This window comes from Suncus etruscus, chromosome 19 (assembly GCF_024139225.1).
Source record: "Suncus etruscus isolate mSunEtr1 chromosome 19, mSunEtr1.pri.cur, whole genome shotgun sequence".
Taxonomy (NCBI): Eukaryota; Metazoa; Chordata; class Mammalia; order Eulipotyphla; family Soricidae; genus Suncus; species Suncus etruscus.
This window is the reverse complement of record NC_064866.1, coordinates 26,625,045-26,650,690: the sequence shown is the minus strand read 5'-3', so window position 1 is coordinate 26,650,690 and position 25,646 is coordinate 26,625,045. Positions and strand designations below refer to the sequence as shown.

Here is a 25,646-nt window from a genome sequence, read left to right as displayed (position 1 = left end):
GCCACACATAGCAATCCCAGGGGCTACCAAATCCTCTACTGGTGTTACCGAGGGTACTACATTGCTGGAATTTAAATTCAGGATCAGCATGTGCTCTAACCCCTTGAAAGTTATCTCTCTCTCTGGTCCTGAACCGCACCATTTTTTTTCTAGGTTAAAGTACAGATCTCTTTGACATGTTATGCAAGTCCATCTTCCTCTCCAACTCTGTTCTCACTGTTCCCTTTCAGAGTATGGTATCCATTCGGAACACTTCATGGTTTGTTACATCTTTTGCTCCTGTACTTATGTTGTTTTTCTCAGATGTCTCTTAACCTCTGACACTGTCATCTTCCTTCCTCTCTGAACCTTAACCATCCCTTCTTTGTGTGGTTGACACTTATCTTTTCAGGTTCATCTCATCCATCACTTACCCTGAAGGCTGAAATAATAGTCCTGGATGTGCGGATAAGCTGTGAATGTCTTCCTTATGGCAATTCCTTGAACTTATATAATTGCATTTCCACCTTTCTATATGTTCTACCCAAGTAAAGTATCAATTTTGAGGAATATTTGGGTCACTTTTTAAAAGAATTATTCTTAGTTGGTAGAAGTTTCATTCAAAGTAACAAACATCCATTTAATAAAGTAATAAATAATAAAGTAATAAAGGGTAAATTTGTGATGACAATATGTAATAGGTACCTCATTTACATAGATTACTCTTAGTTTGCATAACAACAATACAATTTTTGCTTTTGTTTCCCTTAACATTGGAGTCAAGTTATAATGAAGATATTATTGCAATATCTTTGGGTACTTGCCTTAAAATCTAATATCTAGCCTGTATTTTCTTCTTCTGTTTTAAGGATTCAAGTCTTACACCCCGGCATTTAATCCACTTTGAATTAATTTTATGTATGTTATGAAATAGATACTTAATTCATTCTTTTGCATGTCACTGTTCAATTTTTCCAACACCATTTGTTGAGACTTTTCTTTTTCGGTGTAAACTTCATTCATTTTAGTAAATTAAATGGACATATGTATGTAGACTTATTTTTAGAATATCAATTATATTTATTTAATCGGTGTGTAATTTTATCTAATATGATGTTTTGTATAATATAATTTATGGCATAATTATAAGTCATAATATAAGATAATCTCATATTTTTTCAGGATTGTTGTGATTCTGTGTCTTTGTGTGGGTCAATACAAATTTCAGTAACTCTTTTTCCTTTCCTTGAAGAATACCTTTGAAATTTTTTCCAGGATTTCATCAAATTTGTTTATTTTTTAAATTGTGTTTGATTTTACAAAGGATTATCAGATGTCTTCAAATCTCAAGTTACAGATGGGAATAAAATCTTACTAATGAAATAATGTGCAAACACACCATGTTAATAGGCTTAAAATTTTTTTTGGAGTTTTTGGGCAAAACCCTGTGACACTCAGGGTTACTCCTGACTGTGGCCCCATCCCCCCATTCTTTCTGTGTAACTTGATCTTACCTGCAAGACCCTCCCATTCTTGGGAGGGGTATTGGGAAGGTTAGATAAGACCTTTGACCGGAAGGGCAAAGCAATTTTGCCTGGATGGAGGTCAGAGGAGACATGGCTGAAAGAAGTTAAGATGCAGGGCAAGCTAAGAATGGCATGTGGTTAAATAGGTTTATGATATAGGTCACGGCAAATAAAGATGTTATCTTTCTGAAAGCCTGCCTGTGAGTGAGTTCTATACCCACTGCTCTCCTGGACCCAGATATCTGCCAGCTGAAGGGGGTTGCAGAGCCAAGGCCTGTGATGGCAGAGATAGGTCCCTCCATCCACCCACCACCAACCAAGCCCATTGTAAGGGCTGTTATACTACACTGGCTATGAGCTCAGAAATCGTTTCTGGCTAGGGGGACCATATGGGACACTAGGGGATCAAACCATGGTCTTCCTGGTTCAGCCAAATACAAGGCAAACACCCTACCACTGTGCCATCACACCAGCCCTGGCATAAAACATTTTTATGTATTCATTACGTCCTGTGAACTCAAAAGTGAGTTGTGAAATGGCTTATAGGCATTGCACAAAACATTTGACAGTTTTTTTTTTTTTTTAGTTACCTTAGTCTTCTAAGCCAACATTCAGATTTTCTTTGTATGAGAACTTCCTGTTGCACTACGTCTTTCTGCTGCAAATGATAGCATGCTTAAACAAAGGATGGAGTGATTGGTTTGTTTAATAATTGGCCACAATGAGCTTTGGGTGCAACCAGATGCTCATACTGTGGTCTGAAAATACCATTTGCATGAACAAATGGTTAGTTTCAGAACTATAGGAGAGAGAATATGAGGCAGACCTGGACAACATAGAAAAAGAAAAAAAATGGAATCATGTCAGAGAGGAGAAGCCAGTTGGAAGGGATTTGGGGACAATATGAACATCAAAATGAATAATTATGGTAATTTATTATTACTTACATTAAAAAAGCTTTGGTGGGAAGGACAGATAACATTCTTCTTGAGATCAGAAAATCAGCTAATACATGTCGGAGAAACAGATAAATTGTAGAATAGATGACTCTCCACTATGTAGTTCCAAGAGGAATAATTGAAGGAAAAATGATTAGTGGGCACTGTCTTTTTGTTTTCTTGTTTGTTTGTTTTGGTTTTGGGGCTGCACCCAGTGGTGCTCAGTGTTATTCCTGGCTCTGCACTTAGAAATCGCTCCTAGCAGGCTTGGGAGACCATATGGGAGCCAGGAACTAAACCTGAGTCCATCCATGCTGTGTGCCAGGCAAATGCCCTGTCACTCTGCTATTGCTCCAGCCTCAAGTAGATACTGTCATTGGTTAACATTTATTATAAATAGTATAGGAACATGATAGTGAATTTTCACTCCAAAATACCTTATAATATAAAAGTTAGTATGTATTTTATGATAGTGATATAGCATACCCATTGTGAGCAAACACTTAGAATAAGTAATAATAGGATGAACTTAACTTTTTTCCTTCCTTTCTTTTTTTTTTAAACTTTTATTGAGACCAATGTGAATTACAAGTCTAAGGTACATAGTGACAGTGAATTAGGTCAATTCCCACCACCAGTGTTGACCTCCCTCTGCCACTGTTCCCAAAATGCATTCCGTATCTCTACCCCTAGATCCCAAACTGCTAGTGTAAAAGGTCCCTTTTGTGTATAGGTTGTTATAGTTTGCATCTCTTGATTCTATTGTCATTGACTTTGTCTGATCATTTTTTATTTACATTTAATGCTCATGAGATTGCTTTGCTCCTGATACCATCACTTTTTTTTTTCTCAATTTGTAGGCCAAATAAAATTATTTATGCTCTATGGATCTGTTAAAAAAATAAAGAAAAAGCAAACTGGCTGGAGCCCCTGTCTAGAAGAATAAAAGAAAAAGAAAGATAAAGAAAAAAAGGAAAAGAAAAAAGGGAGGGGCTGATGTGGCAAGTTTGTTTTTGTTTGTTTTTTGTTTGTTTGTTTACATAGGCACAGTAAGTATTTGGGAAATTAAAAAGGAAATTCCCTGGGCCTAAGAGATACAGAGCTGCTCCACCAATGAAGCATACTGTCATGAGACTGACTACAGGCTTCAGATACGTTCATTATCAAACACCAAGACCTTACTTTATGGTGCCATGAAACATTCTGCTCAGTCTTGGTTGTCAAAATCAATCCTCTGTAATTAGAGATCTTGGTTTTTGCACAGATCTTAGGAAAAAGTCTAGGATAGAGACTTTTATTATGGTCCCAGGAAAAGTTCTGCTCAGTGGTAGTTGTTGTAGTCGGTCTTCTAAAATTAGTGATATTGGTGTTTGTACAGATCCTAGATCGGAGTGTCTTCTGATTTTATCTCATTGTTAGGTGATTAGGTAGGGCAACCTGCACTTAGATCAAGTTGTTGCTGTTTCCTCATCCTATGAACAAGGTGTCCTATGAACCTACTCTGGTGCAAGTTATTGCTAGAGCAGCAATAGGGACTCCCTTCTGGAGAGTTTGATTCCTGGTGCTGGTGGTACAGGGAACTGTGCCAGTTCTAAGATTGAGATCTGGGATTTGGGATTGGACGGTCATGTTCAATCACATGAGGTTGAACTTAACTTTTTTTTCTTCTCATGTAATACAAAATTGACAGAATAAAGTAAATTTTCTCTAACTGTAACTTAAATTTAGATTTAGCAGGGAAGACAAATGATGATAAGAAAAATTAGCAAATGCAGAACATGATATGTTCTATAAGATATCCTATCTCAACTCTTTAAAATTTTTTTAATAATAGCTCCAGGAATTTTAGATAAAATTTACTATAAAAGCAAGCATCTTCAGGGGTAAGGTCTTCCTGTATTTAGGCCAACTTCCTGTATTTAGGCCAAGGCTTTTTCTTTTCATGTCCCCTATATTTTGCTGGGCCTATGCAAACAATTTCCATACTAACACAGTCTTTGCTTTGCTTCTTTGAATCATTCTTAATGAATTATTGTATTATGATCAATTGTGTCAACAATATTACAGCTTTTAATGTTAATGGAGTTACATACATTTTTGGCTTTGGATTGCTTTGTGTAAGAAATATTATAGTGTACTAAAATCTGGGGGCTCGAGGGACAAAGTAAATGTACATGTTTAAATAAATAAAAATACATAATTATAAATAAAAAGCAAGTATCCAAATATAATGGTTAAAATGAATTTGATCCAAAATTGAAGGTTCAATAATTTATTTAAAAATAATTTAAAAAGAAAATAGTCATATACTAAGTTCTTCCCTATGCGGGAAGTTTCTTCTTTCTCTCCTACGTTCTCGTAAACTTTTATACTTTCAAAAAAAGAAAGAAAAAAACCCATACATAAAGGAATTAGGTGAACAATTGAAGGATTTTTATGGAGTCAATATTAGATAATGTGGAATTATTGCTAATTTTACTTTTCAGGTGTGGTAATGTTATGATGGGGTGCAAGGAAAATATCCTTGCAGCCTTGGAGTTGTGTTTACTGTAATGGACTAAGATGCATACCATGCTGTTTGTGTCTGTAATTTACTTCTAAGTGGTTTAGCAAAATAGATTTTATTGAGAAAAGATTGAAATGCAAAAGCATATATGTGGCAATGCAGTTGTTGAATAGAAAAAATATTCATTGAAAGATTTTAACTTTTGTTTCAAAATTTAAATGGAAGAAAGAAAATGAGGATAGTTTCAACATGGACATAAAGTAAAGGTGTGTGGCAGACATCTGTTTGGGGCTTGTCTATTGACATCAGTATCCGGTTCCTCTTTACCTACCACAACTAACTCTGTTCTTGACTATCAGAGACCCAGACACCTGCAAATGGCAAGTGTGATCCTGATGTTCAGAACTAGATTCTGAGTAGTTCCAATCTTTAAAAGACGAGTAGAGAAGTGTATGACAAAATCTGGCCTTATTCATTTTTGTATTCCCACAACCTAGAATATTGCAGGTATTGAAAACTTGAAATGAAGTAAAAAATAAAAAATACACGAAGAGGTTATTGATTTGAAAATTTTTTAAGCAAGCAAGAAACACACCAGCGAATTTTTTACAATTCCAGTATCTATTTGTAGAATTTCATGGAATTGAACAAGTGAATGGGCAGATACATTTCAGGAGAAGACTTATTTTCATACCTCTTTTATGAATTCTGTGATGACTTTATTTTACATTTATAAATGTTTTGTTTTCATTAATAATAGTTGTTTTTCTAAATTAATAAAGCCATATAATGGAAGTCTATTGCTGGCTTTTCTCAAAGGTGGGATGTGTGTGTGTGTGTGTGTGTGTGTGTGTGTGTGTGTGTGTGTGTGTGTGTGTGTGTGTGTGTGTAAGGGGCTTGATGCGAAATCTTCAGAGGGTGGCATGCACAATTATGCTTTGTTCCTTGGTGAGCTATGAGTTGGGCACTTAATTATGTAAAAAATATTGCAAGAGAGTAGTTGCACAATCCCCAAGAGGGTAATTATTGTCTGTCTTGGCAGAATGCAAGGCTTTTAATCTGTAAATAAGCAATTCTGTGGAAGAGCTACATGCAGAGTGATTTTTGTGTCATAAAGATCTCATGAATTTTTTAAAGTGTAAGCAGTTGCTGCATGTGCTGATTGGTTGCTGCTTGTGTGCCTCAAAGGGTTGATGATACTTCCCCTGTGGTTTTAACCCCTCCTGAAATATTTAAGCTTCTGAGAAATATTCCAGTAAAGGGTAAAACTGCAACTGAGTTAAGCCATAAACAAATCGCAATGTTTCGCATCTAGAGGAAGAAATATGTTCTTTGTACAAATTAAAAAGAAAAAAGTAACCCAACAAGATGAAAAAGCAACAATAAAAATGATAGAAATTGCTTCCAACAATGAAAGACAAGGGTACAGTAATCAACTAGTACATTTCACATTTACTGAAGGTTCATAATATTTTTAATTTGTGCCATTGCAGCTAATATTTCCAAAAAGAATGATTTCAGGGTATGTTTTCATTAGCTGAATCTGGGAATTTTTGATACTAAAACTAAATCCTGTTGCTTTTTTACATATTATCTTTAGTGTGTGTTTTTCTTTTATCCCTCCCTCCTATAAATGCCACTGCATGGAAAATGTTCTTCTCTGAGTTCAGCTTTTTCACTTGAGCATCAAATTCCCTCCTCTTTGCCCACTCTAGGACTTTATTTAGGAGATTGTCTCTCTTGTATGCAAGACAAATTTTCCTCTCTTTGTGGCAGGAAAGAATTATCTCTCTGTCCCTTGGGTTATTCTCAGACCAGTTTGAATATTCAAGTGAATATCATATTTGTAAAATAAAAATTTAATGACAAACATATGGGGAAACCTACATAAACTTATGTTCTCTGGTCAGTGTAAAGAGATGGGAGTCTATTCTGAGTTAAGGACTGGGATAGATGCCCAGGGCAGAAGAGAGAGATGAGGAGAGATTAAATGATAAAGACTGGATGCTTGTAATTAGATTTTTTGTCCTCTCATAAATTGGTTTCTTTCATAGATTATTTCTGGCCAAACCACAATTTCAATAATTTCTCACATTATTTTTATTATTTTGTCTAGTTTAGAGTGCAATAAAATTTCTTGGAAGATTGCAGAGCCTGGGTTGACCACAGCTTAAAATAATCCACATGCCAAAGGAACACATAACACATAATGCAGAGAGACCTGCTCTGAGTGTCTTGTGAAGGCACATCCTTCACAACAGCCTGATTCAGATAAAAATTGATTCAGAGACTAGTTGCAACAGCTTCCATTGTTTGCAAATAACCTTTCTTTGACCTCTCTTTCTCTGACTACCTCCTCCATTCTTTGTTCCCGTCTGCAGCAAATCTTTTCCAGAACCCTCAGTCCATCTTTTTTTCCATTGTCTCTTGAACTCGATCCAAGTAGTCTTTCACCCCAGGCTTCCAGACACACCTACTTTTATCAAGATGTGACATGACTTTCCCACTGCCAAATTTTTATAGAGTATCCTGCTTCAAATCTCTTTTTTTTTTTTTTTTACCTGTTCACAGCAGTGACACAGTTTATCACTCCTTAAAATGCTTCAGCTAATTGACTGTTCAAGGAAAATTTCTTTCCGATTACTCTTTCTCATTAGTCATTCTCTGACACTTTGGGGCATCTCCTCTTTTTCTGATTTCTTAAGATTGCCTGATTTTTGGCCCTTAAACTCTGCTTTTCCTAAGATCATCTCAGCTACTATTGGAGTTAGTCTTATAATCTAATCACTCCTAATCACTGATATCCTGAGCTTCAGTGTTCTCTATATCAACAGCCCTATATCTGCTGCTCTTAGGGATCCTGACACTTTTACATTGAGAAAAAGTTAACAATACTTTTTGGTCTCTTGCATGGATTATTGCAGTAGCTTCCCCTCTCCTTTTCCTGTTTTCACCCTTGCTTTAGTTCTATCTATCTATCTATCTATCTATCTATCTATCTATCTATCTATCTATCTATCTATCTATCTATCTATCTATCTATCTATCTATCTATCTATCTATCTATCTATCTATCTATCTATCTATCTATCTATCTATCTATCTATCTATCTATCTATCTATCTATCTATCTATCTATCTATCTATCTATCTATTGCCACACCCAGTGTGGCAGGGCTTCCTCTTGGCTCTGAGCTCATGAATCACTCATAGTAGGGCTCAGGGCATCCTATGGAGTTCTGGGAACTGAATGCGGGTCAGCTGTGTGTATTGCAAGCACCCTATAACCCACTGTACTGTGTGACTCTGACCTCTGTAGTTCCTTTTATTTGTATTCAGAAGCCTGAGGACTCCTTTAAAAAGTTTTGTTTCGGGGCCGGGCGGTGGCGCTGGAGGTAAGGAGCCTGCCTTGCCTGCGCTAGCCTAGGACGGACCGTGGTTCGATCCCCCGGCGTCCCATATGGTCCCCCAAGAAGCCAGGAGCAACTTCTGAGTGCATAGCCAGGAGTAACCCCTGAGCGTCACAGGGTGTGGCCCAAAAACCAAAAAAAAAAAAAAAAAAAAGTTTTGTTTCACCACAGTTTACAGTGAGTTCCTCTTTTAGCCAAAGGAAAATCCACATCCAACAAGGCCCTTTATCATTTGAGCCTCCTACTTTATATTTTTGTTGTTCTCCTGTCTCTTGTTCTGTACTCCCTCAGTAGACACCCCTCATCCCCATACTCCTCACAGACCTCTTTAGGCTGAATTGCTCCATCCTTTCAGTCTGCTTAGCTTCCATCACCACCTTCAAATCCCAGACTAATAGTCCTCTTTTTAGTAATGATTTCCTCTAACCATTTACCTCTTATCCCCTAGAATAGGAATTCTTGATTTATTTTTCTATATTGTGATTATCATTGTATGAAAATAAAAAATATCTACATGTTTCTTATTGTTTTTTTATGTTTCCACATAAATGTAATTACCTGAAGGACAGAAAGTTTATCTTGTTCATAGCTGTTTGTCTCAGCTAAGCCTGAGAGAGGAGGCACCAAATTAACCAGCAGGGTAATTGAAAACAACCTTAAAGTCAGTTTATTATTCTTTGTCATTTCTATAGAATTCTGGGTGACAAAGGTTTCCAGAGTGATAATTATATAACAATACATATTTCTTATTCTTCAGTTCCTCTGTTTGAAGAATATAAGGACATTCCTTACCGCCTGTTGTGAGACATTTGGAATGAGAAAAAGTGAACTCTTTGAGGCATTTGACCTGTTCGATGTTCGTGACTTTGGAAAGGTAATTATATTATTTAAATTAATTTATATGTGTGTGTTTGTGTGTGTGTATATATATTTCCAATTGGGATTGTGTAATCAAATATTGTTTCTCATTTTGTTGAAGTAGGGCAAAGAACTTGTGACTTCAGTGGTTTGCATTTTATAATTGCATCATATAACTAAGTTTTACATGTAGGTAGCTTAGCTAATAAACAAAAGGCAATGTTGGCAAGAGAGATAGCTCAGTGAACTGAGCATATGCTTGTCTGTGAAAGGTTCTATCCCTGGCACCATATGAACAATACTAGGAATGACCCCTAAGCATAGAGCAAGGAATAAGCCCTTAGCACTACCAGTTGTGGTTCGAAAACAAACAAGCAAAAATAAGAAAAGGACCAAGGAAATGGCCCAGAGGTAGAACACATATTTCATATGTGACACTCTGGATTTGATCCAAGGTACAAAAAAAAAAAAAGAAAGAAAAGAAAGAACAAAAACAATAAACAAAATAAATTACCATTAAAGGAACTTTATCTAGAAATAATCTTTTCAATAACCAAGGAAAGAATAGGATTATAAATATATTTGTTGTTATTTCTGTTTATATATGCTTTATTATATAACATATATATGCTATTATATATTTTTGTTATGTATTTTTTAATTAATTTTGTTTGTTCATACCTTTTGGTGCTCAAGAACTACTGGTTCTGTGCTCAATGTCTATTCCTGGCAGAATTCCAAGCTATGAAGGATCCAAGATTAGCCATATGAAAGACAAATGTTTTCATCCCTCTGCTACCTTTCTGGCCCCTGAAAGAATAGGATTATTGCTTCAGATCCTGTAAAATGATTTGTTGGGACCACATGTTTAACAGCTAGTGTCTTTTCCCTGTAGTCTACTCTGGCAGGCTCCTAATTTTTGGAAGTTGAGAATGTTCTGTTTCCCTTCTCTCTACTGCTAGAGGTTGTTGAACAACTCCTATTGCTGATTTGCTGATTTTTCAGGAAATGCATGTTGGATTTTATATTTTGATGCTTTTTGTTATCTGAATTGTTTTAAATGTTTATCATTACTACCAAATACTTGTCTTTGGTATTTTATTTTTTTCTTTTCATTTGTAAAAATAACTTGAAAAATTATTTGTTAGCTCTTATATTTATATTTACATCATGTATAATACATATTTTTATTTGGAATAAAGGGGTAAGAAAGTCATCTTTCAAAAATAATAATGATAAGGGACAGAGTGATAGTACAGTAGGTAGGGCTCTTACCTTGCACATAGCTACGTGGTCTGTTCCTTGACAACATAACCCCTTGTATTCACAATCAGACGAGCATAGCTGAGTGTGGCTCCTCCCAAACTGAAATAAAGATGATCATTTAAATTGAAATAAGTGTTTGTATGTTTACACTTTGGACATGAGAATCAGGTGCTTGCTACTACTGATGGCATTGTATTTTGAAAATAAACACATTAGTGGGAAAACTGCTTGTCACCAAGAAGTTTGCCTTTACTCTTGAAATTCAAATATTTCATCAAAAAACTAGTAGAGGTATGAAATGGTTTTGAAAATACAATATTTTGGTTATAAAATAAAAAGCAAGCAATCAGTTTGGTACTAGGAATAAATCGGACAAACATGAAACAGAAAGGATTCAATGCTGAAAAAGAACCAGTATAGGAAAGCCATGGACCAGTCAGATAGGAGGCTTTGCAGGCTTTACCAGATCTCATTGTTATTATCTGGAAGTCTTTACCAGTCTTCTCTGTGGCTGACACCTTGGAAGACTATACAAAATGGAACTGAATATAAGAATATGGATCCTAAAATTTCTTTTTTTTTCCCTCTGGCAATCTTTGATTTAAACTGGTCTGGATTCCAAAAAGTAATGGAGGATAAAATAAGATAAGCACAAGGAGCTGAAAATTATATCTTCTGAGAGGGGAGTGGCAGTACTTTTGTTTTACTCTGAAGTGAAACAGGAATCAAATATAATTCGAGTAAGGTTGACAGCCCTCTATGGCGTTGGGCTTGAAAATAAAAGAAATACTTTCATTTTCTTTATTTTACTCCCTCCACTTTAACCCCTTCCCCACACACAGTTAAAAATAAAATAAGGGACATTCTTTTCAGTTTCTCTTTGGGGGAAATGAAAACTGAATTTTGGGGAAATTCAAAACTAACAAAAATGAACAAAAACAAAAGCAAGCAAAACGAACAAAAGCAATTATTTTGGGGCTGGAAAGATAGCATGGAGGTAAGGCGTTTGCCTTTCATGCAGGAGGTCATTGGTTCAAATCCCGGTGCCCCATATGGTCCCCCGTGCCTGACAGGAGCAATTTCTGAGCCTGGAGCCAGGAATAATCCCTGAGCACTGCTGGGTGTGACCCAAAAACCAAAAAAAAAAAAAAAAAAAAAAAAAGGCAATTATTTTTAAAGCTTTGAAAGGAGCTCTACATTTTTCACTCATATATGAAAAAATGGTTTTGGTAATGACCAAAACATTCTGAAGTGCTTGAGAATGCATGGACTTGTTCTAATAGAATAACATAACACAGTGGAAGCTTTGTGGGAGAGTCAAGGTTATAAAAAGTGGAATGTAAAGGAATAAATTGTGAGCTTCTGATGGGTAAAAAGTATTCATGTATACTAAAATGTCTTTACAGTGGATGAAACAATTACATTTCAGGTTGTGCTTGAGAACTTGATTCTATTCTTAACACTTTAAAATCATATATGTTTTTACTGCTGCCAATATTGATATGGTTATAACTTCAGGATTATATTTGTTATAGTTTTACAAGGGAATGGAATAATTTGGTATCCTGTGCCATAATTGCCAGTGTCCCTACTCTAAGCAAAAAAAATCAATATCACTTATTCATTGACACTTTAAATATATTGGTTATTCTTTTAATTTCCACCAAAAAGTTTAAAAATTATTTAAAAAATGCATTACATAGTTGATATAATTGATCTTAATATATGTTTCCAGATAAGTGAAAGCAAAGTTATTGAAAAAAAAAGAAAAATATAAAATAAAGTAGAAGATAAGAAAGTTAAAAGAAGAAAGAAAAGAGGAAAAGTACAGGGACAAGAGAGATAGCACAGTGGTAGGGTGTTTTGCCTTGCACTCAGCCAATCCAGGTTTGAATCCCAATATTCCATAATATCCTCTGTGCCTGCCGAGTGATTTCTGAGTGCAGAGCCAGGAGTAACCCTTGAGTGCCTTCGGGTGTGACCCCCCAAAAAAACCCAAAAAACAAAAAAAATAGAGAAAGTACAGTGGTAAGCACATTTATGAAAATTATTGTATCTCCAATGAAGTCATTAATACTATGGCAGAATATTTAGTAATCTCTTGTTTAGTAGCTCTTGTTGCTAGTGGCCCATTCTTTTAAATTGTTGTTTTCCTCTATGGATGGCAGTATCAAACAAAACAAATGAAATTCTCTAGAAATTAAAAACATTATTACTGGTATTATGACTTTTAAGAGCATGTACTGATATGCCAGGCCTCCCTGAAGAAGGAAGATATGGGGGCAGGGTGCCTGCACTGACTTCAAAAAGCCCTGGCCTAAAACTGGCATACCAGAAGTTTGATCAGATTGTTGTCCCCAAAAGGAATCTTAGATGGTCAGTGATGAGGCAGGGTCATTGGAGAAACAGTGATGGAGGCAGCATGTATGGCTTTGGCAGGGTGAAGGGTTGGCCTGATCTCTCCTCAGGAGATGACCAGCTTTCTGCTTCGTGGGCCAGTATGGGCCATTGAACCCATGACCTTTCATGGCTCAGTTTATATCTCAATTGAGAAACTAGTGAGTCTATGGAGCTGGCCCTGCTTGCAACTGCATTCGTAGGCGTGGCTAAATCTGCTAGGATTTCTGGAAAAAGAGAAATGTAGGGGGAGGGTGCCCACACTCTTTCCTGGTGATATCAGCATCCAAACTGGCATACCTGAATTTTGATCAGATTGGTGTCCCCACAGGGAATCATAGGGGTTCAGTGATGAGACACAGCCATCAGGATAATGGCAATTGTGGGTCATAGAGACAGCAAACATAGCTTTGACTGGGCAAGAGCTTGATTCACCTTCTCCTTTGAGATGGCTTCTGATAGAAATTGGATAATTCATAGTTTTTAATTTTTGATTGTGGTCAACGTGAATTATAAATCTTTCACAGTAATATTTAAGACATATAATGATAATGAATGAGGGGCGTTCCCACCACCAATGTTGTCCTCCCTCCACCCCTGTTCCCAGCATGCATCCCATTTCTCCCTCCTTTACCCTCCTGTAATGCTAGTGCAACTGTTCCCCCCATGTACAGCTTGATGTAGATTGGGTATCGATTCTGTTTTCATTGACTTTGGGTTTGGTATTCAAGTGTGATCATTTTTTATTTCCATCAAATGAACATTCTACTGTCTGTAATGATTAATATAGAAAATTTAGTCAGGCAAATAATTATTTATATCTTATATATTGAGTTTAAATTGACTTATGTGGGAGAGTATTCTTTCTATCCCTTGGGAGCTTCCTATACTTCAATCCATTTAAATAGTGAACCTGAGATTTATGCATATTTTGAACATCTTTGCAAAAACTACATATTAGTTGTTAAAATGCTACCAAATATTTATAGCCTTTTCATTTCTTTCTGAAATTTTTTATCACTAACCAGTTACTTGGGTCTCTTTATGGCCTTATGAAGGAAATGGATAAATATTCACATTTTCAGATGGGTTAATGAAGGATGATGATTTTATGGTCTTGTTTGGGGACAGAGCAAGATCTAGACCTCAGGCCTTTAACTTCCCAGTCTATTTTACTTTTTTGCTCTCTAAGGTTTGGGCATCACTGCTTTGTGTATCCTCAAGGAAAATGATAAATTTATTGGATAAATACAAATGAATTTTTAAAATAAAAAACAACATATGGAATCTAGTTACACTTTAGAGAAGAAATATTGAAAATATTGAATGAGTCATTGACTGTCATATAGGCTTTAGGATGGATTTTTTCCCTTAGAAAGGTGGAAAATATCTTGGGAAAATATTAGTAAGATTTATTTCAGGGGCTGGATAGATAGTACACAGGTAGAGCAGTTGTCTTGCATGTAGTTGACCCTTCTGTATTCCTTGGCACCTCATATATTCCCACCACATATGAGCCTGACAGGAGAGATCCTTGAAAGTAAAGCCAAAAGTAAATCCTGAGCCTACTGGGTATGATCCAAAACCAAAAACAATTTATGAGTGATAAATTGTACATTTTAGAAGGCCTGGTGATGATTTTGCCTTTCAGCTTAACATTTGAAAAAACTAGTATTTACCAATATTACTAGGGTAGTCCTGATATAAATAAATACATATAAATCCTTATATATCAACAAAAATTAGAATATTGTCAGCATTTTATATACTTTGATTAAGAAAAACCTCCAGGTATTGGGAAATAAGAATTTAGTAATCTTAATTCATTTGGAAGTTAGAAAGAAAACAATCCGGAGGTTATATATACTTTATTTCTCAGGATGATAAACAGTGAAAAGATTTCCTTGTGATGTTGAGACCTTGTCAGTGACCACTGAGTCTTAATCTCTTGGTTTTGTTTTTTAGCCACAAATATGACTGTGCTTAAGACTAGTTCCTAGTCTTTAAGTTATTCCTAGGTTTTGCTCAGAAATGACTCCTGGTGGTGCTCAAAGGGACCATATCTAGTACTGGATGCTGGGAATTTGAACCAGGATCTACTGCATGCAAGACAGAGCTTTTATCAAGTATATCATCTCTGTAGCTCTGAGTTTTATTCTTGAGATTATGGAAACCTTTCTTGAATTTTTCCAACCTCTCTTTGTATTTAGATTTATATTAGTGTGGAATTGTGAAAAATAAAAACAATTTTTAAGGTAAAAATTTTGTTAATTTACCCTGAGAAATATTATTAAACAACATTTTTCTATTTTTTATAATATTTTATTTAAACACCTTGATTACAAACATGATTGTGGTTGGGTTTCAGTCATGTAAAGAACACTTTCCATCACCAGTGCAACATTACCATCACCAATGTCCCAAATCTTCCTCCTCCCCATCCCACCCCCTCCTGTTCTCTAGACAAGCTTTCTATCTCCTTCATACATTCTCATTGTTAGATAGTTCTCAATGTAGTTATTTCTCTAAATAAACTCATCACTCTTTGTGGTAAGCTTCATGAAGTGGGTTGTAACTTCCAGCCCTCTTCTCTTTTGTCTCTGAAAATTATTGCAAGAATGTCTTTCATTTTTCTTAAAACCCATAGATGATTGAGACCATTCTGCATCTTTCTCTCTCTTTGACTTATTTCACTCAGCATAATAGATTCCATGTACATCTATGTATAGGAAAATTTCATGACTTCACCTCTCCTGAAGGCTGCATAATATTCCATTGTATATATGTACCACAGTTTCTTTAGCCGTTCATCTGTTGAAGGGCATCTTGGTTGTTTCCAGAGTCTTGCTATGAAAATAGTGCTGCAATGAATATAAGTGTAAGGAAGGGATTTTTGTATTGTATTTTGTGTTCCTAGGGTATATTCCTAGGAGTGATATAGCTGGATCGTATGGGAGCTCGATTTCCAGTTTTTGGAGGAATCTTCATATCAAACATCTTTCTTCCAGGGACATCAGAAATTTTATATATATATATATATATATATTTTTTATCTTTTGCCTTGTAATAAGATTTGCTCATTTGCTTACTTCCATGCTTTATGAGAAGGATTTTGGTACTCTACTGAGGATTGTTATCGTCTGATGATTTATTTTGATGTTTGGACCCCCGTCCCTCTGGGCTGTAACTTTGCACAATTGTAGTGCACAATACATAAGACCATGGCTAGTGTGGAATGAGAAATAGGCTACTGTTATTGTTCAGATAAGAGATGAAGTCAGCTTCTTCCTTCTTGCCTTTGCACAATTGTAGTGCACAATACATAAGACCATGGCTAGTGTGGAATGAGAAATAGGCTACTGTTATTGTTCAGATAAGAGATGAAGTCAGCTTCTTCCTGCTGTCTCTATTTGATTCAGGGCCTGTGTTCACTATGCACAGATGTCATGTTTGTTGTTTTTATGTTATAAAACACCTCCCAGGTATAAGGTTCTGCTGTCTTGGATCACACAGAATCACACCTAGTTAAAGTTATTTGCAGATTGTTTTAGTGTAGTTTCAGTGTGACAAGAGCTTAGAGCACTGGATAGGGATGGGTTGGTCAGGGATACCAGGAAAGAACATAATTGATAGGTTAAGTGTCATGTGTATTTTTTTTTTTGCTTGTTTTTCGGGCCACACCCGTTTGATACTCAGGGGTTACTCTTGGCTTAGCGCTCAGAAATTGCCCCTGGCTCGGGGGGACCATATGGGACACAGGGGGATCGAACTGCGGACCTTGGCTAGTGCTTGCAAGGCAGACACCTTACCTCTAGAGCCACCTTGCCGGCCCCGTCATGTGTAACTTTTATTTGGAACATAGTTTCTGAGTTGAATCTCAGTTGAATTTCACTGATGTTCCTTATTAGTGTGATCTTGAGCCAGTTAACTGGACAAGCTACTTGACCTTTTTTGAACTCTGTGTTCCTCCTCCATAAAATGTTGTATTAAATTGTATTAAATAAAATTATGGGGCTGGAATGGTAGCACAAGTTGTAAAGCATCTGCCTTGCCCATGCTAGCCTAGGATGGACCTTGGTTTGTTTCCCAAGCATCCCATATGGTTCTCCAAGCCAGGGGCCATTTTTGAGTGCATAGCCAGGAGTAACTCCTGAGTGTCACTGGGTGTGGCCCCCAAACCAAAATAAATAAATAAAATTATGAATGTGAAGTACTTGACAGAATAAGAATTGACAAAGTGTGTTTTCAAAAATATTAGCTATTAAATATTATGTGGTCATACAGCTATCATTATTAAACTATTAAGTTTCATTTTTTTATTTGTTTTTTGGGCCACACTTGGCAGTGCTCAGGGATTACTCCCAGCTCTGCACTCAGGAATTGGGGGACCATATGGGATGCCAGGGATAGAACCCAGTTCAGTCCCGGGTGCCTGAAAATACCCTGCCATTATGCAATTGCTTCAGCCCTAAGGTTTTAGTCTCTTTTATGGTAAGCTTACATGTTAAATTTTGAAGTGGGTTGCAAAAATGATGACATTGGAATGGCAAGATTAGGAAGTAAGCAACATTGTTTCTAGTGTAGTAGATAGCATTAATTTATATTCTTTCTCTACTTCAGAATTAATTTATATTTTTTCTCTGCTTCTGTGACCTTGAATATCCTTTCAGAAAACTCCCCTTTTCCTTTATAACTTATGCTATTGGATTGCTTAGTTAGTTAGAAAATCTATCGCTCTGGTCATAGTTGTTGATTTGGGGTCCAAACGCTTATATAGGACCAGTGTGATGTGTTGAGACATTTGAAGGGCAGTTTTTTTTTGTTTGTTTGTTTTGCTGCCCTCATGCTATGGACATTTGTGAAGCTTGAAGAGTTGGTAGTCATCTGGGTAACATTTGGCATTTCAAAATATACCTATTTAGAGGCAAAAGAGCTGAGGAGTTCCCTAGTGGCATCATGTGAGTCTGGAATTAAACTATGTATCTCTGTATTTTCCTACAACATAGAATACATTCTTTCTTTATATTAACTCAAAATGGCTTTCATTAGTTTTCACAACCCAAACAGTGAAATATAAGTGATCAACCTGATATTGCTATTAAAATGATTTCAATTATGTAGATATGCTAGCATTTTTCCTCTTTTCTGTACAACTTTTAATAGTTGATAGCCCCTTAGTTGATGGAGAGAGGGAGAGATATGAAGAGAGAGTGTTAGAGTATCTCTGCTGAGCCCTACAAATAATTAAATAGCAGTGCATCCCCATTTAATCCCAATTATTCTATTCCTTACTGATGAAGTATGTTGAGCTCAAGGATTGGGAGGAATTATCAAAGTCAATATATATCTTTCTCATGTTTATTTCTCCTCTAAAGTGCTTTTGTCAAAAGTCCACAAATAGGGGCCAGAGTAATAGTACAGCAGTAGAGTGTCTACCTTGCATGCTGCTGACCTGGGACTCACCTGGGTTCCAATTCTGGCATCCCATAAGGTCCCCTGAGTGCCAGGAGCAATTTCTGAGCACAGAGTCAGGAGTAACCCTTGAGCAAAACCGGGTATGGTCCCAAGACAACAACAACAAACAAACAGAAAACAAAAGTAAAAGTCCACAAAGCATATTTTTAGACCATGCAACACCCTTAAAATTGAAGAGTAATAAGGACATTAGATATCTTTAACCATCAGGAAATAAATAGAGCCTAGAGATTATTAGTGGACTTTGACAAAACGACCCAAGAAGTCAGAAACTCCTGCAGGATTAGGTACAAGAACTAAATTTTTAATTCTTTCTTCAAGCCCTCAGTTTACTCATTTCATGTAAATGAATAAAAGTTATCCTATAGAGAATTATTGTAAAAAAAAAACCAGACATAATACTCAATAAGTGATTTTGTAAACTGGCTTTACTGGGGGTGGGGCTTTTTATTATTTTTCACAGAGTTTCAGACATAGTGTGTTCAGACACCAATCCCACTACCAGTGTGAGGTTCCTTCCATCAGTGTTCTCATGTTATTCCCTCCTACACTGACAAACACATTTTTAAGTTTGGTTGTTTTAGTTTGGATCTTATTCTTCCAGTGTTGTTGGCTCTGTGGTTTAGAAGCATATGTATATATACATATGTATATATACATATATATATGCACACCACATCCTCACACCATAAATGTGCTAGAGGCCCTGACCCTTGCTTCTGTAACTCTCTACCTTTCCTTACTTTACTCTCTCATTTCTTTCCTTTCCTGTCCTCATTTCTATAATCTAGATTCCAGAGTTATCTATATATCCTCCCTTTGATGTTTTTCATTCTCTTGTTTTCTTATTCTATGTGCCACAAAATAAGATCATATAATATTTTTCCTTTATATGACTTAATATGATATCTTTCAGTTTAATTCAAGTTGCAGTGAATTGCATGGTTTCATAATTTCTTGAAGCTAATAGTATTCCATTGTGTATACATGCCACACCTTCATTATTCAATCATATATTCTTGAACACCTGTATTAATTCTATAATCTAGCTATTGTACTAACTGTTGTAATAAATAATGGTGTGCATGTATCCTGTAGAATACATGTTTTTATGTGCCAAGTTAGTGAACTAATTTAAATCTATTCTACAACAATTACTTAAGTAGCAAGAGATTGGATTATTTTTCATTTTGGGACACATCTGAAGATGCTCAGATATTATTCCTGTCTCTGTGCTCAGGGATCAGCCTTGGCAATTGCTTGATATACAATGTGGAATGCTGGGGATAAAAACAGATTAGCCACATGTAAGGCCCACTGTACTATCTTTTGAGCTCCAATACATCAGAATTTTGAATGTGAGTGTGTGAAGTAAATAAATAATTACTTGAATAGCATGTACTTAAAATTTAGTTTAGTTGGTTTTATTTCTGGCACAGATTATTAAGAAAATTGTACATTTACTAGTGAATGTGCAAATGCTTACATAACAATATTTATATATAATGTTTTGCTATGCTTTTTGATAAGAAATGTTAGTCTTTTTAATGTATACTTTTATGGAGAATTGAAATAGAAATTTTGCCAAAGATACTTAATAACTTAATACTTATCAATTCTCCCACCTCCCTACATGATATGATTAACTTAGAAACTACATCAAGTTCCAAATAAGAGGTGGCTTTATTATTTTACAATTTTTTTGTAACAGCTAGTGGTACCTATGATGTACTCCTGGCTCCATTCTCAAGAATCACTCCTGGCATATATATAGTATTAAACTAGCACTCTATTTGCTGTACTGTATCTCTTCTTGACCATGGCATTTGATTCTTTAGGTCATTAAGAAAATTAAAAAATTAAACTTGAATTGGCTAAAAGGCACATATAAATTATAGCATTGTTCATTGTTTCTAAAAACAAAAATCCTTGAGTGTCTTGAGAAAAACAAAGGTTAAATGACTGCTTGATGTAGAAAAGAACTTTAAATTGCATAATGAAAATTCTCAAGTCTCTATATTAGGTTCACTTTAGAGTTTTCTGCTCTTAATATTTTTTGTTATAGACTCAATATTTTGTGCAAAGTAATGCTGTAGGAATTGTATCATGAGAATATTTGCTCATATGTCTTATGTTTTTGGTTATTATCCTCCTCTGCCACATGGACTTCATTAGGCACTGAACGCTCTCTGTTACTAAGGCTGGTCTGTTAGCATTTGAACTTATGTGACAGCTGACTGTTTAATCTTTTTTTTTTGCCCTTAGTTTATCCTTATGTTCAATGTAGGCAGAAAAATAGGACAAGTTATAGCTGATGACTGTTATTTATTAGTAACCTGTATTTGTTATCAATTAATTCTGTTTTCACAGTAACAATGAAATATATTTACCACCATTTGATGTATTAGGAATTCTTAGATAAATGTCAAGATGTAAAATTCACAGGTTTTCAAATAGATCAAGGATCTGAGACATGTACATTGGAGGTCCTGTTCTTTTGTTTGTTTGTTTGTTTGTTTTGGACAACACCTAGCAGCACTCAAGGGTTATTCCTGACTCTGTGCTCAGAAATTGCACCTGGCAGGCTCAGGGGACCATAAGGGATGCTGGGAATTGAATTTATGTCTGTCCCTGGTCAGTCACATGCAAGGATTGCTCTGGCTCCAGAAGTCCTATTCCTTTTTTTTTTTTTTTTTTTTTTTTTGTGATTTTGGGGTCACACCCGGCAGTGCTCAGGGGTTATTCCTGGCTCCAGGCTCAGAAATTGCTCCTGGCAGGCACGGGGGAACCATATGGGACGCCAGGATTCTAACCGTTGACCTCCTGCATGAAAGGCAAACCATACTATCTCTCCGGCCCCCAGAAGTCCTATTCTTAATGATTTTATTTTTGCTGCTTCCAAGCAGAACTAGGGGGAAGTAGATAGTGGGAAAAGTCAAGTGGTCAGAAGATTTGACAGAAATTTCTGTGTGTAGCCGGGGTCTAACAGGGGTCCTCAAACTTTTTAAACAGGGGGCCAGTTCACTGTCCTTCAGACTGTTGGAGGGCCAGATTATAGTAAAAACAAAAATTATGAATAAATTTCTATGCACACTGCATATATCTTATTTAGAAGTGAAGAAACAAAATGGGAATAAATACAATATGTGGCCCGCGGGCCGTAGTTTGAAGACCCCTGGAAGAGATAATCAGATAAACTCAGTTCTGCAGTTTGGGGACAGAATGTGAGTCTAACCTCAGGGTTTTGGAGGGCCTGCATGGATTTTAATTTTAATTCGTGGTTTTTATAGATAAACATGAGATCACTCACCATGTTATTGAGCCAAGCATTCTGTATCAGTAGTGGCTAGCTGTATGGGACAGTTGTAACATCAATGGTTCAAAGAGTGGATGTGTTTTTGTTTTGTTTTGTATTGGAGCCACACCCTTTGATGCTCAGGGATTCCTGGCTATGCGCTCAGAAATGGCTCTGTCTTGGGGGACCATATGGGACTCTGGGGGATTGAACCCCGGTTCGTCCTAGGCTAGCTCTTGCAAGGCAGACACCTTACCTCTAGCACCACCGCTCCAGCCTCAGAAGAGTAGATGTGAGACTGAAGCAGTGTAGCTTGAAAACTCTGCAAAATGTTCCTAGATTAATGGCAAGAAGAGCCTTGTTTTAGAGCTTTGGGTTTTTCAAAAATTGATGTTATCAACCTAAAGATAGGAGAGAGAAGTAATAACAGTTATTTATGAGCTTTTGAGGGTTCACTGCAAGAGGAAGAAATAGAGCAGGAGTAGGAATAAGTTAAACTTATTTTTTTACTTTTTATTGATATAAGAAATTTTAACAAAATTACATTCACTTTCTGGGGCCAGAGCGGTGGCACAAATGGTAGGGTGTTTGCCTTGCACACTAACCTAGGACAGACTGAAGTTTGATCCCCTGGCGTCCCATATGGTCCCCCAAGCCAGGAGCGATTTCTGAGCCCAGAGCCAGGAGTAACCCCTGAGCATCACTGGGTGTGGCCCAAAAAACCAAAAAAACAACAAAAAAAAGTTTTAAAAAATTACATTCATTTTCTATAGGTATAGTTTGCAATCCATAGGTATTTTATCAGTTTTGTTTTCAGAATTTTAACTTTAACTATATTTTATTATTTTCTTGTATTTCTTCCCTTTCCCCTGCTCCCCACCCCAACTGCTGGTTATTTTGTAAAAGCTTACTGTCTGATAGAACACTTAAAATTTTATTTTTGATGTTATTAATTCTTTTAAAAATTAAATTTTGGTTAGAAATGATTAACAGTGCTTTTCTGTATTTTCAAGGCTTTGCAAATATCTGTTAGTAAATATGCATACTATCCTTCCCAGTTTAACTGTTGGGTCATATCTTCTCTCAGTTGAATTCAGAGGTCCTTTATTCTTATTAAGGACCTTAATTTGTTTAAAGGTAAGGTATAATTTATGCAAGTCATATATGGCATTTGGTGAGTCTAATTTGCTTTCAGAAATTATTGTGAACATGATAGATGAAAAAAATTTATGTAGTAGATTGTTTAACTCCAACCTGAGATTTGAATAACCAATTTGTTTCTATAGGCCGTATTAATGCAGCCATTTGGCTTCTCATTGTCATTCTTGTGTATTTCCTATCAGAAGGATTCTCTAGAATAAGAAGATGGTATTTTTAATATTTGTTCTTCATATATTTTTAATTTCTAGGGTATATTATTTATGCATCTCTGTAGGAATAAAATACTGGCACTTGCTTTCCTTGCACAGTTGAGGAGTGGTATGGGGGTGGAATTGGATGGTGAGTGCTCTCATCTGCACCGAATTAACAGAGGAAGTGTGCACCAGAAGCAGTATGAACCCTAAACAACTACAGGAAACAATAGTTAGCAGTCACTGAAGCTGCATGGAGCCCAGCCATGCAAGCTTCCTCTGGGTTTAGCGTCTGAGTCACTTGTTTTCCATCTAAAGCACCTGTGTCTTTGGAGAATTGCATTGAAGAAATATTAATTGATTATGGGCTTTTCTTTGGTTTGCCTCATGCTGGCTGTATTGCTCACTGAGTAGGTAAAATCCAGCTGAATCAACAATGTTTCTGAGAACCAGTGATTTCAAGATAAGCCAGTACCCAACAGTCAAAAAAAACATTCGGTTAGTACACATGATGGGCTTTTGAATCTTTCAGAATATTCTCCATGAAACTCTGTGTGGATGTGTGCACACAATTATATTTACAGAAAATGTGCTTAGTGACCTGGGTTTAGGCTTCACCCCTCCCCTTTTCTGTTTAGAGAATGCAAGTGATGAAGCTTGCTTATGAATGTACCAGCAGCATTAGATTATTTCCAGTATTTAAGTTGTCTTGTAAAAGTAGCTATCTATTCATAATTCATCTTGGGCAAAATGATCACCTTGGAGAAGCTATATTAAGATATAACTTTTATTGTTCAGTCTAGGTCAGATTTTGAAGATGATAATGTTGTCCATGAATTAGGCAGAGTACTGAAAAATATAGAGAAGTCCAAACTCAGGCTAAAATCAACTGTTTATTTTTAAGTTACTTTATTTAAACACCATGGTTATAAGGTTGTTCATAATACAGTTGTTTTATTCACAGTTAAAAAGTTGTTCGTGATTGATTTCAGTCATACAATGTATAATGTACTTCACCAATGCAAATTTCTCACTACCAATGTCTCCAATTTTCTTCTTGCTCTCTCCTCTGCCCTCTCCCCTGCCTGCCTCTGTAGCAGACATTTTCTTCTCTCTGTGTCTCTCCCTTCTCTTCCTTTTTTTTTCCCTTTTAGGCACTGTGGTTTTCAGTTTGTAGTGAAGAGGTATCATGCATGCCACTTGCCACTTTATCTCTTTTCAGCACACAGTTCTTTTTCAAATGATCATTTCCAACTGTCATTGTTATAATGGTCCCTTCTCTGCCCTAAGTGCACTGGATGTCCTGCCTGTTTCATGGTTCTCCTGCTGTCATCTGAGCCCTCCTGCTGGAGAGTAGCAGTTCTCCTTAGCCTTCTGCTTGTGGTCATCTAGGCTCCTCTGAATACTCACCAGTTGAATGGGAAAAGTAGCAGCATAAGTGAATTTTAAGACCAGTGTTATTGCCCCTAATAATTCTTAGAAGCAAAAAGGTTATAAATTAATAGAAAGAACTGAAGAGGTATTCTTTAATTTTAAGAAAAAAGCTTAGAGTTGCATCATAATAATCTTCAGGTATCTAATTGATTAGGATATTTATAATTTAATTTTATACTTTGCTAGGATGGGGGGACAAGACAATTTCATAAGCCAGCATATTATTATCTTTAGTGATGAATTCTTTTTCGGCCACACCCATTTGATGCTCAGGAGTTACTCCTGGCTAAGTGCTCAGAAATTGCCCTTGGCTTGGGGGGACCATATGGGATGCTAAGGGATCGAACTGTGGTCTTTCCTTGTCTAGCGCTTGCAAGGCAGACACCTTACCTGTAGTGCCACCTCACCAGCCCCAGTGATGAATTTCTAAATAATTTATTGTCTGTAACTGTAACTGCCATTATAGGACCAGATTTGTGGTCATTTGTTTTGGATAACTTTTTCTCTACCAGTATTGATATTATATTCAATTTTGACTGATACTGATATTATTGATATCATATTCCATTCCTAATATAACAACCAATAATAACCATGAGAATAAAAAATAAAAAAAGGAGGAGGTCTGGTGTGGCTTTTTTTTTTTTTTTTGCATAGGCACAGTAAATATTGGGGAAATTAGAAAGGGAATTCCCTTGGCCTAAGGGCTTCTCCACCATAGAAGCATACTGTCATGAGAATAACTACAGGCTCAGTACATGTTCATTTTCACACCTCAAGATCTTTTTATGGTGCCAGCTAACTTCTCTTGATTTGGGTTTTGTCAGTAGCAAAGTAATTTTTATGTTCTCCATTTTCTCCATGAAAATTTGCCCAAATTATCATACTACTTTAATTCTTATTCTTTATTTCTGGATACCAGTTGATCTTAAAGGAATTTGGAAACATTTTTCATTCTCATTTTAGGAAGTATAGTAAAGTCTTTTGGTAAAGTTGGAAATTCTTTTTATGAAATAATAGTAAAGCATAGTCAGTTGATTGTCTTTTTGCCCTACCCACTTTATTCTGCATTCATTTTGAATATTTCATGACAAAAGCTTTTAGTTTTGATACAAAAAATATTAGTAAAAATATTTGCCAAAATCTCCCTTCTCCTTTCTCCCATTTCAGCATGCATAAGATTTCGCAATACTAAAACAATTTGAAAAGT

At 36.1% G+C, this 25,646-nt stretch overlaps 1 protein-coding gene across 1 annotated transcript in view; it reads left to right on the top strand.

Moving 5' to 3' along the window:
- VAV3 (vav guanine nucleotide exchange factor 3) overlaps window positions 1–25,646 on the top strand; it is a 358,886-nt gene that overhangs the window by 67,757 nt on the left and 265,483 nt on the right. Inside the window, 1 exon segment of the mRNA XM_049765842.1 lies at window positions 9,117–9,233. Coding sequence (XP_049621799.1) covers window positions 9,117–9,233 — 117 coding nt within the window.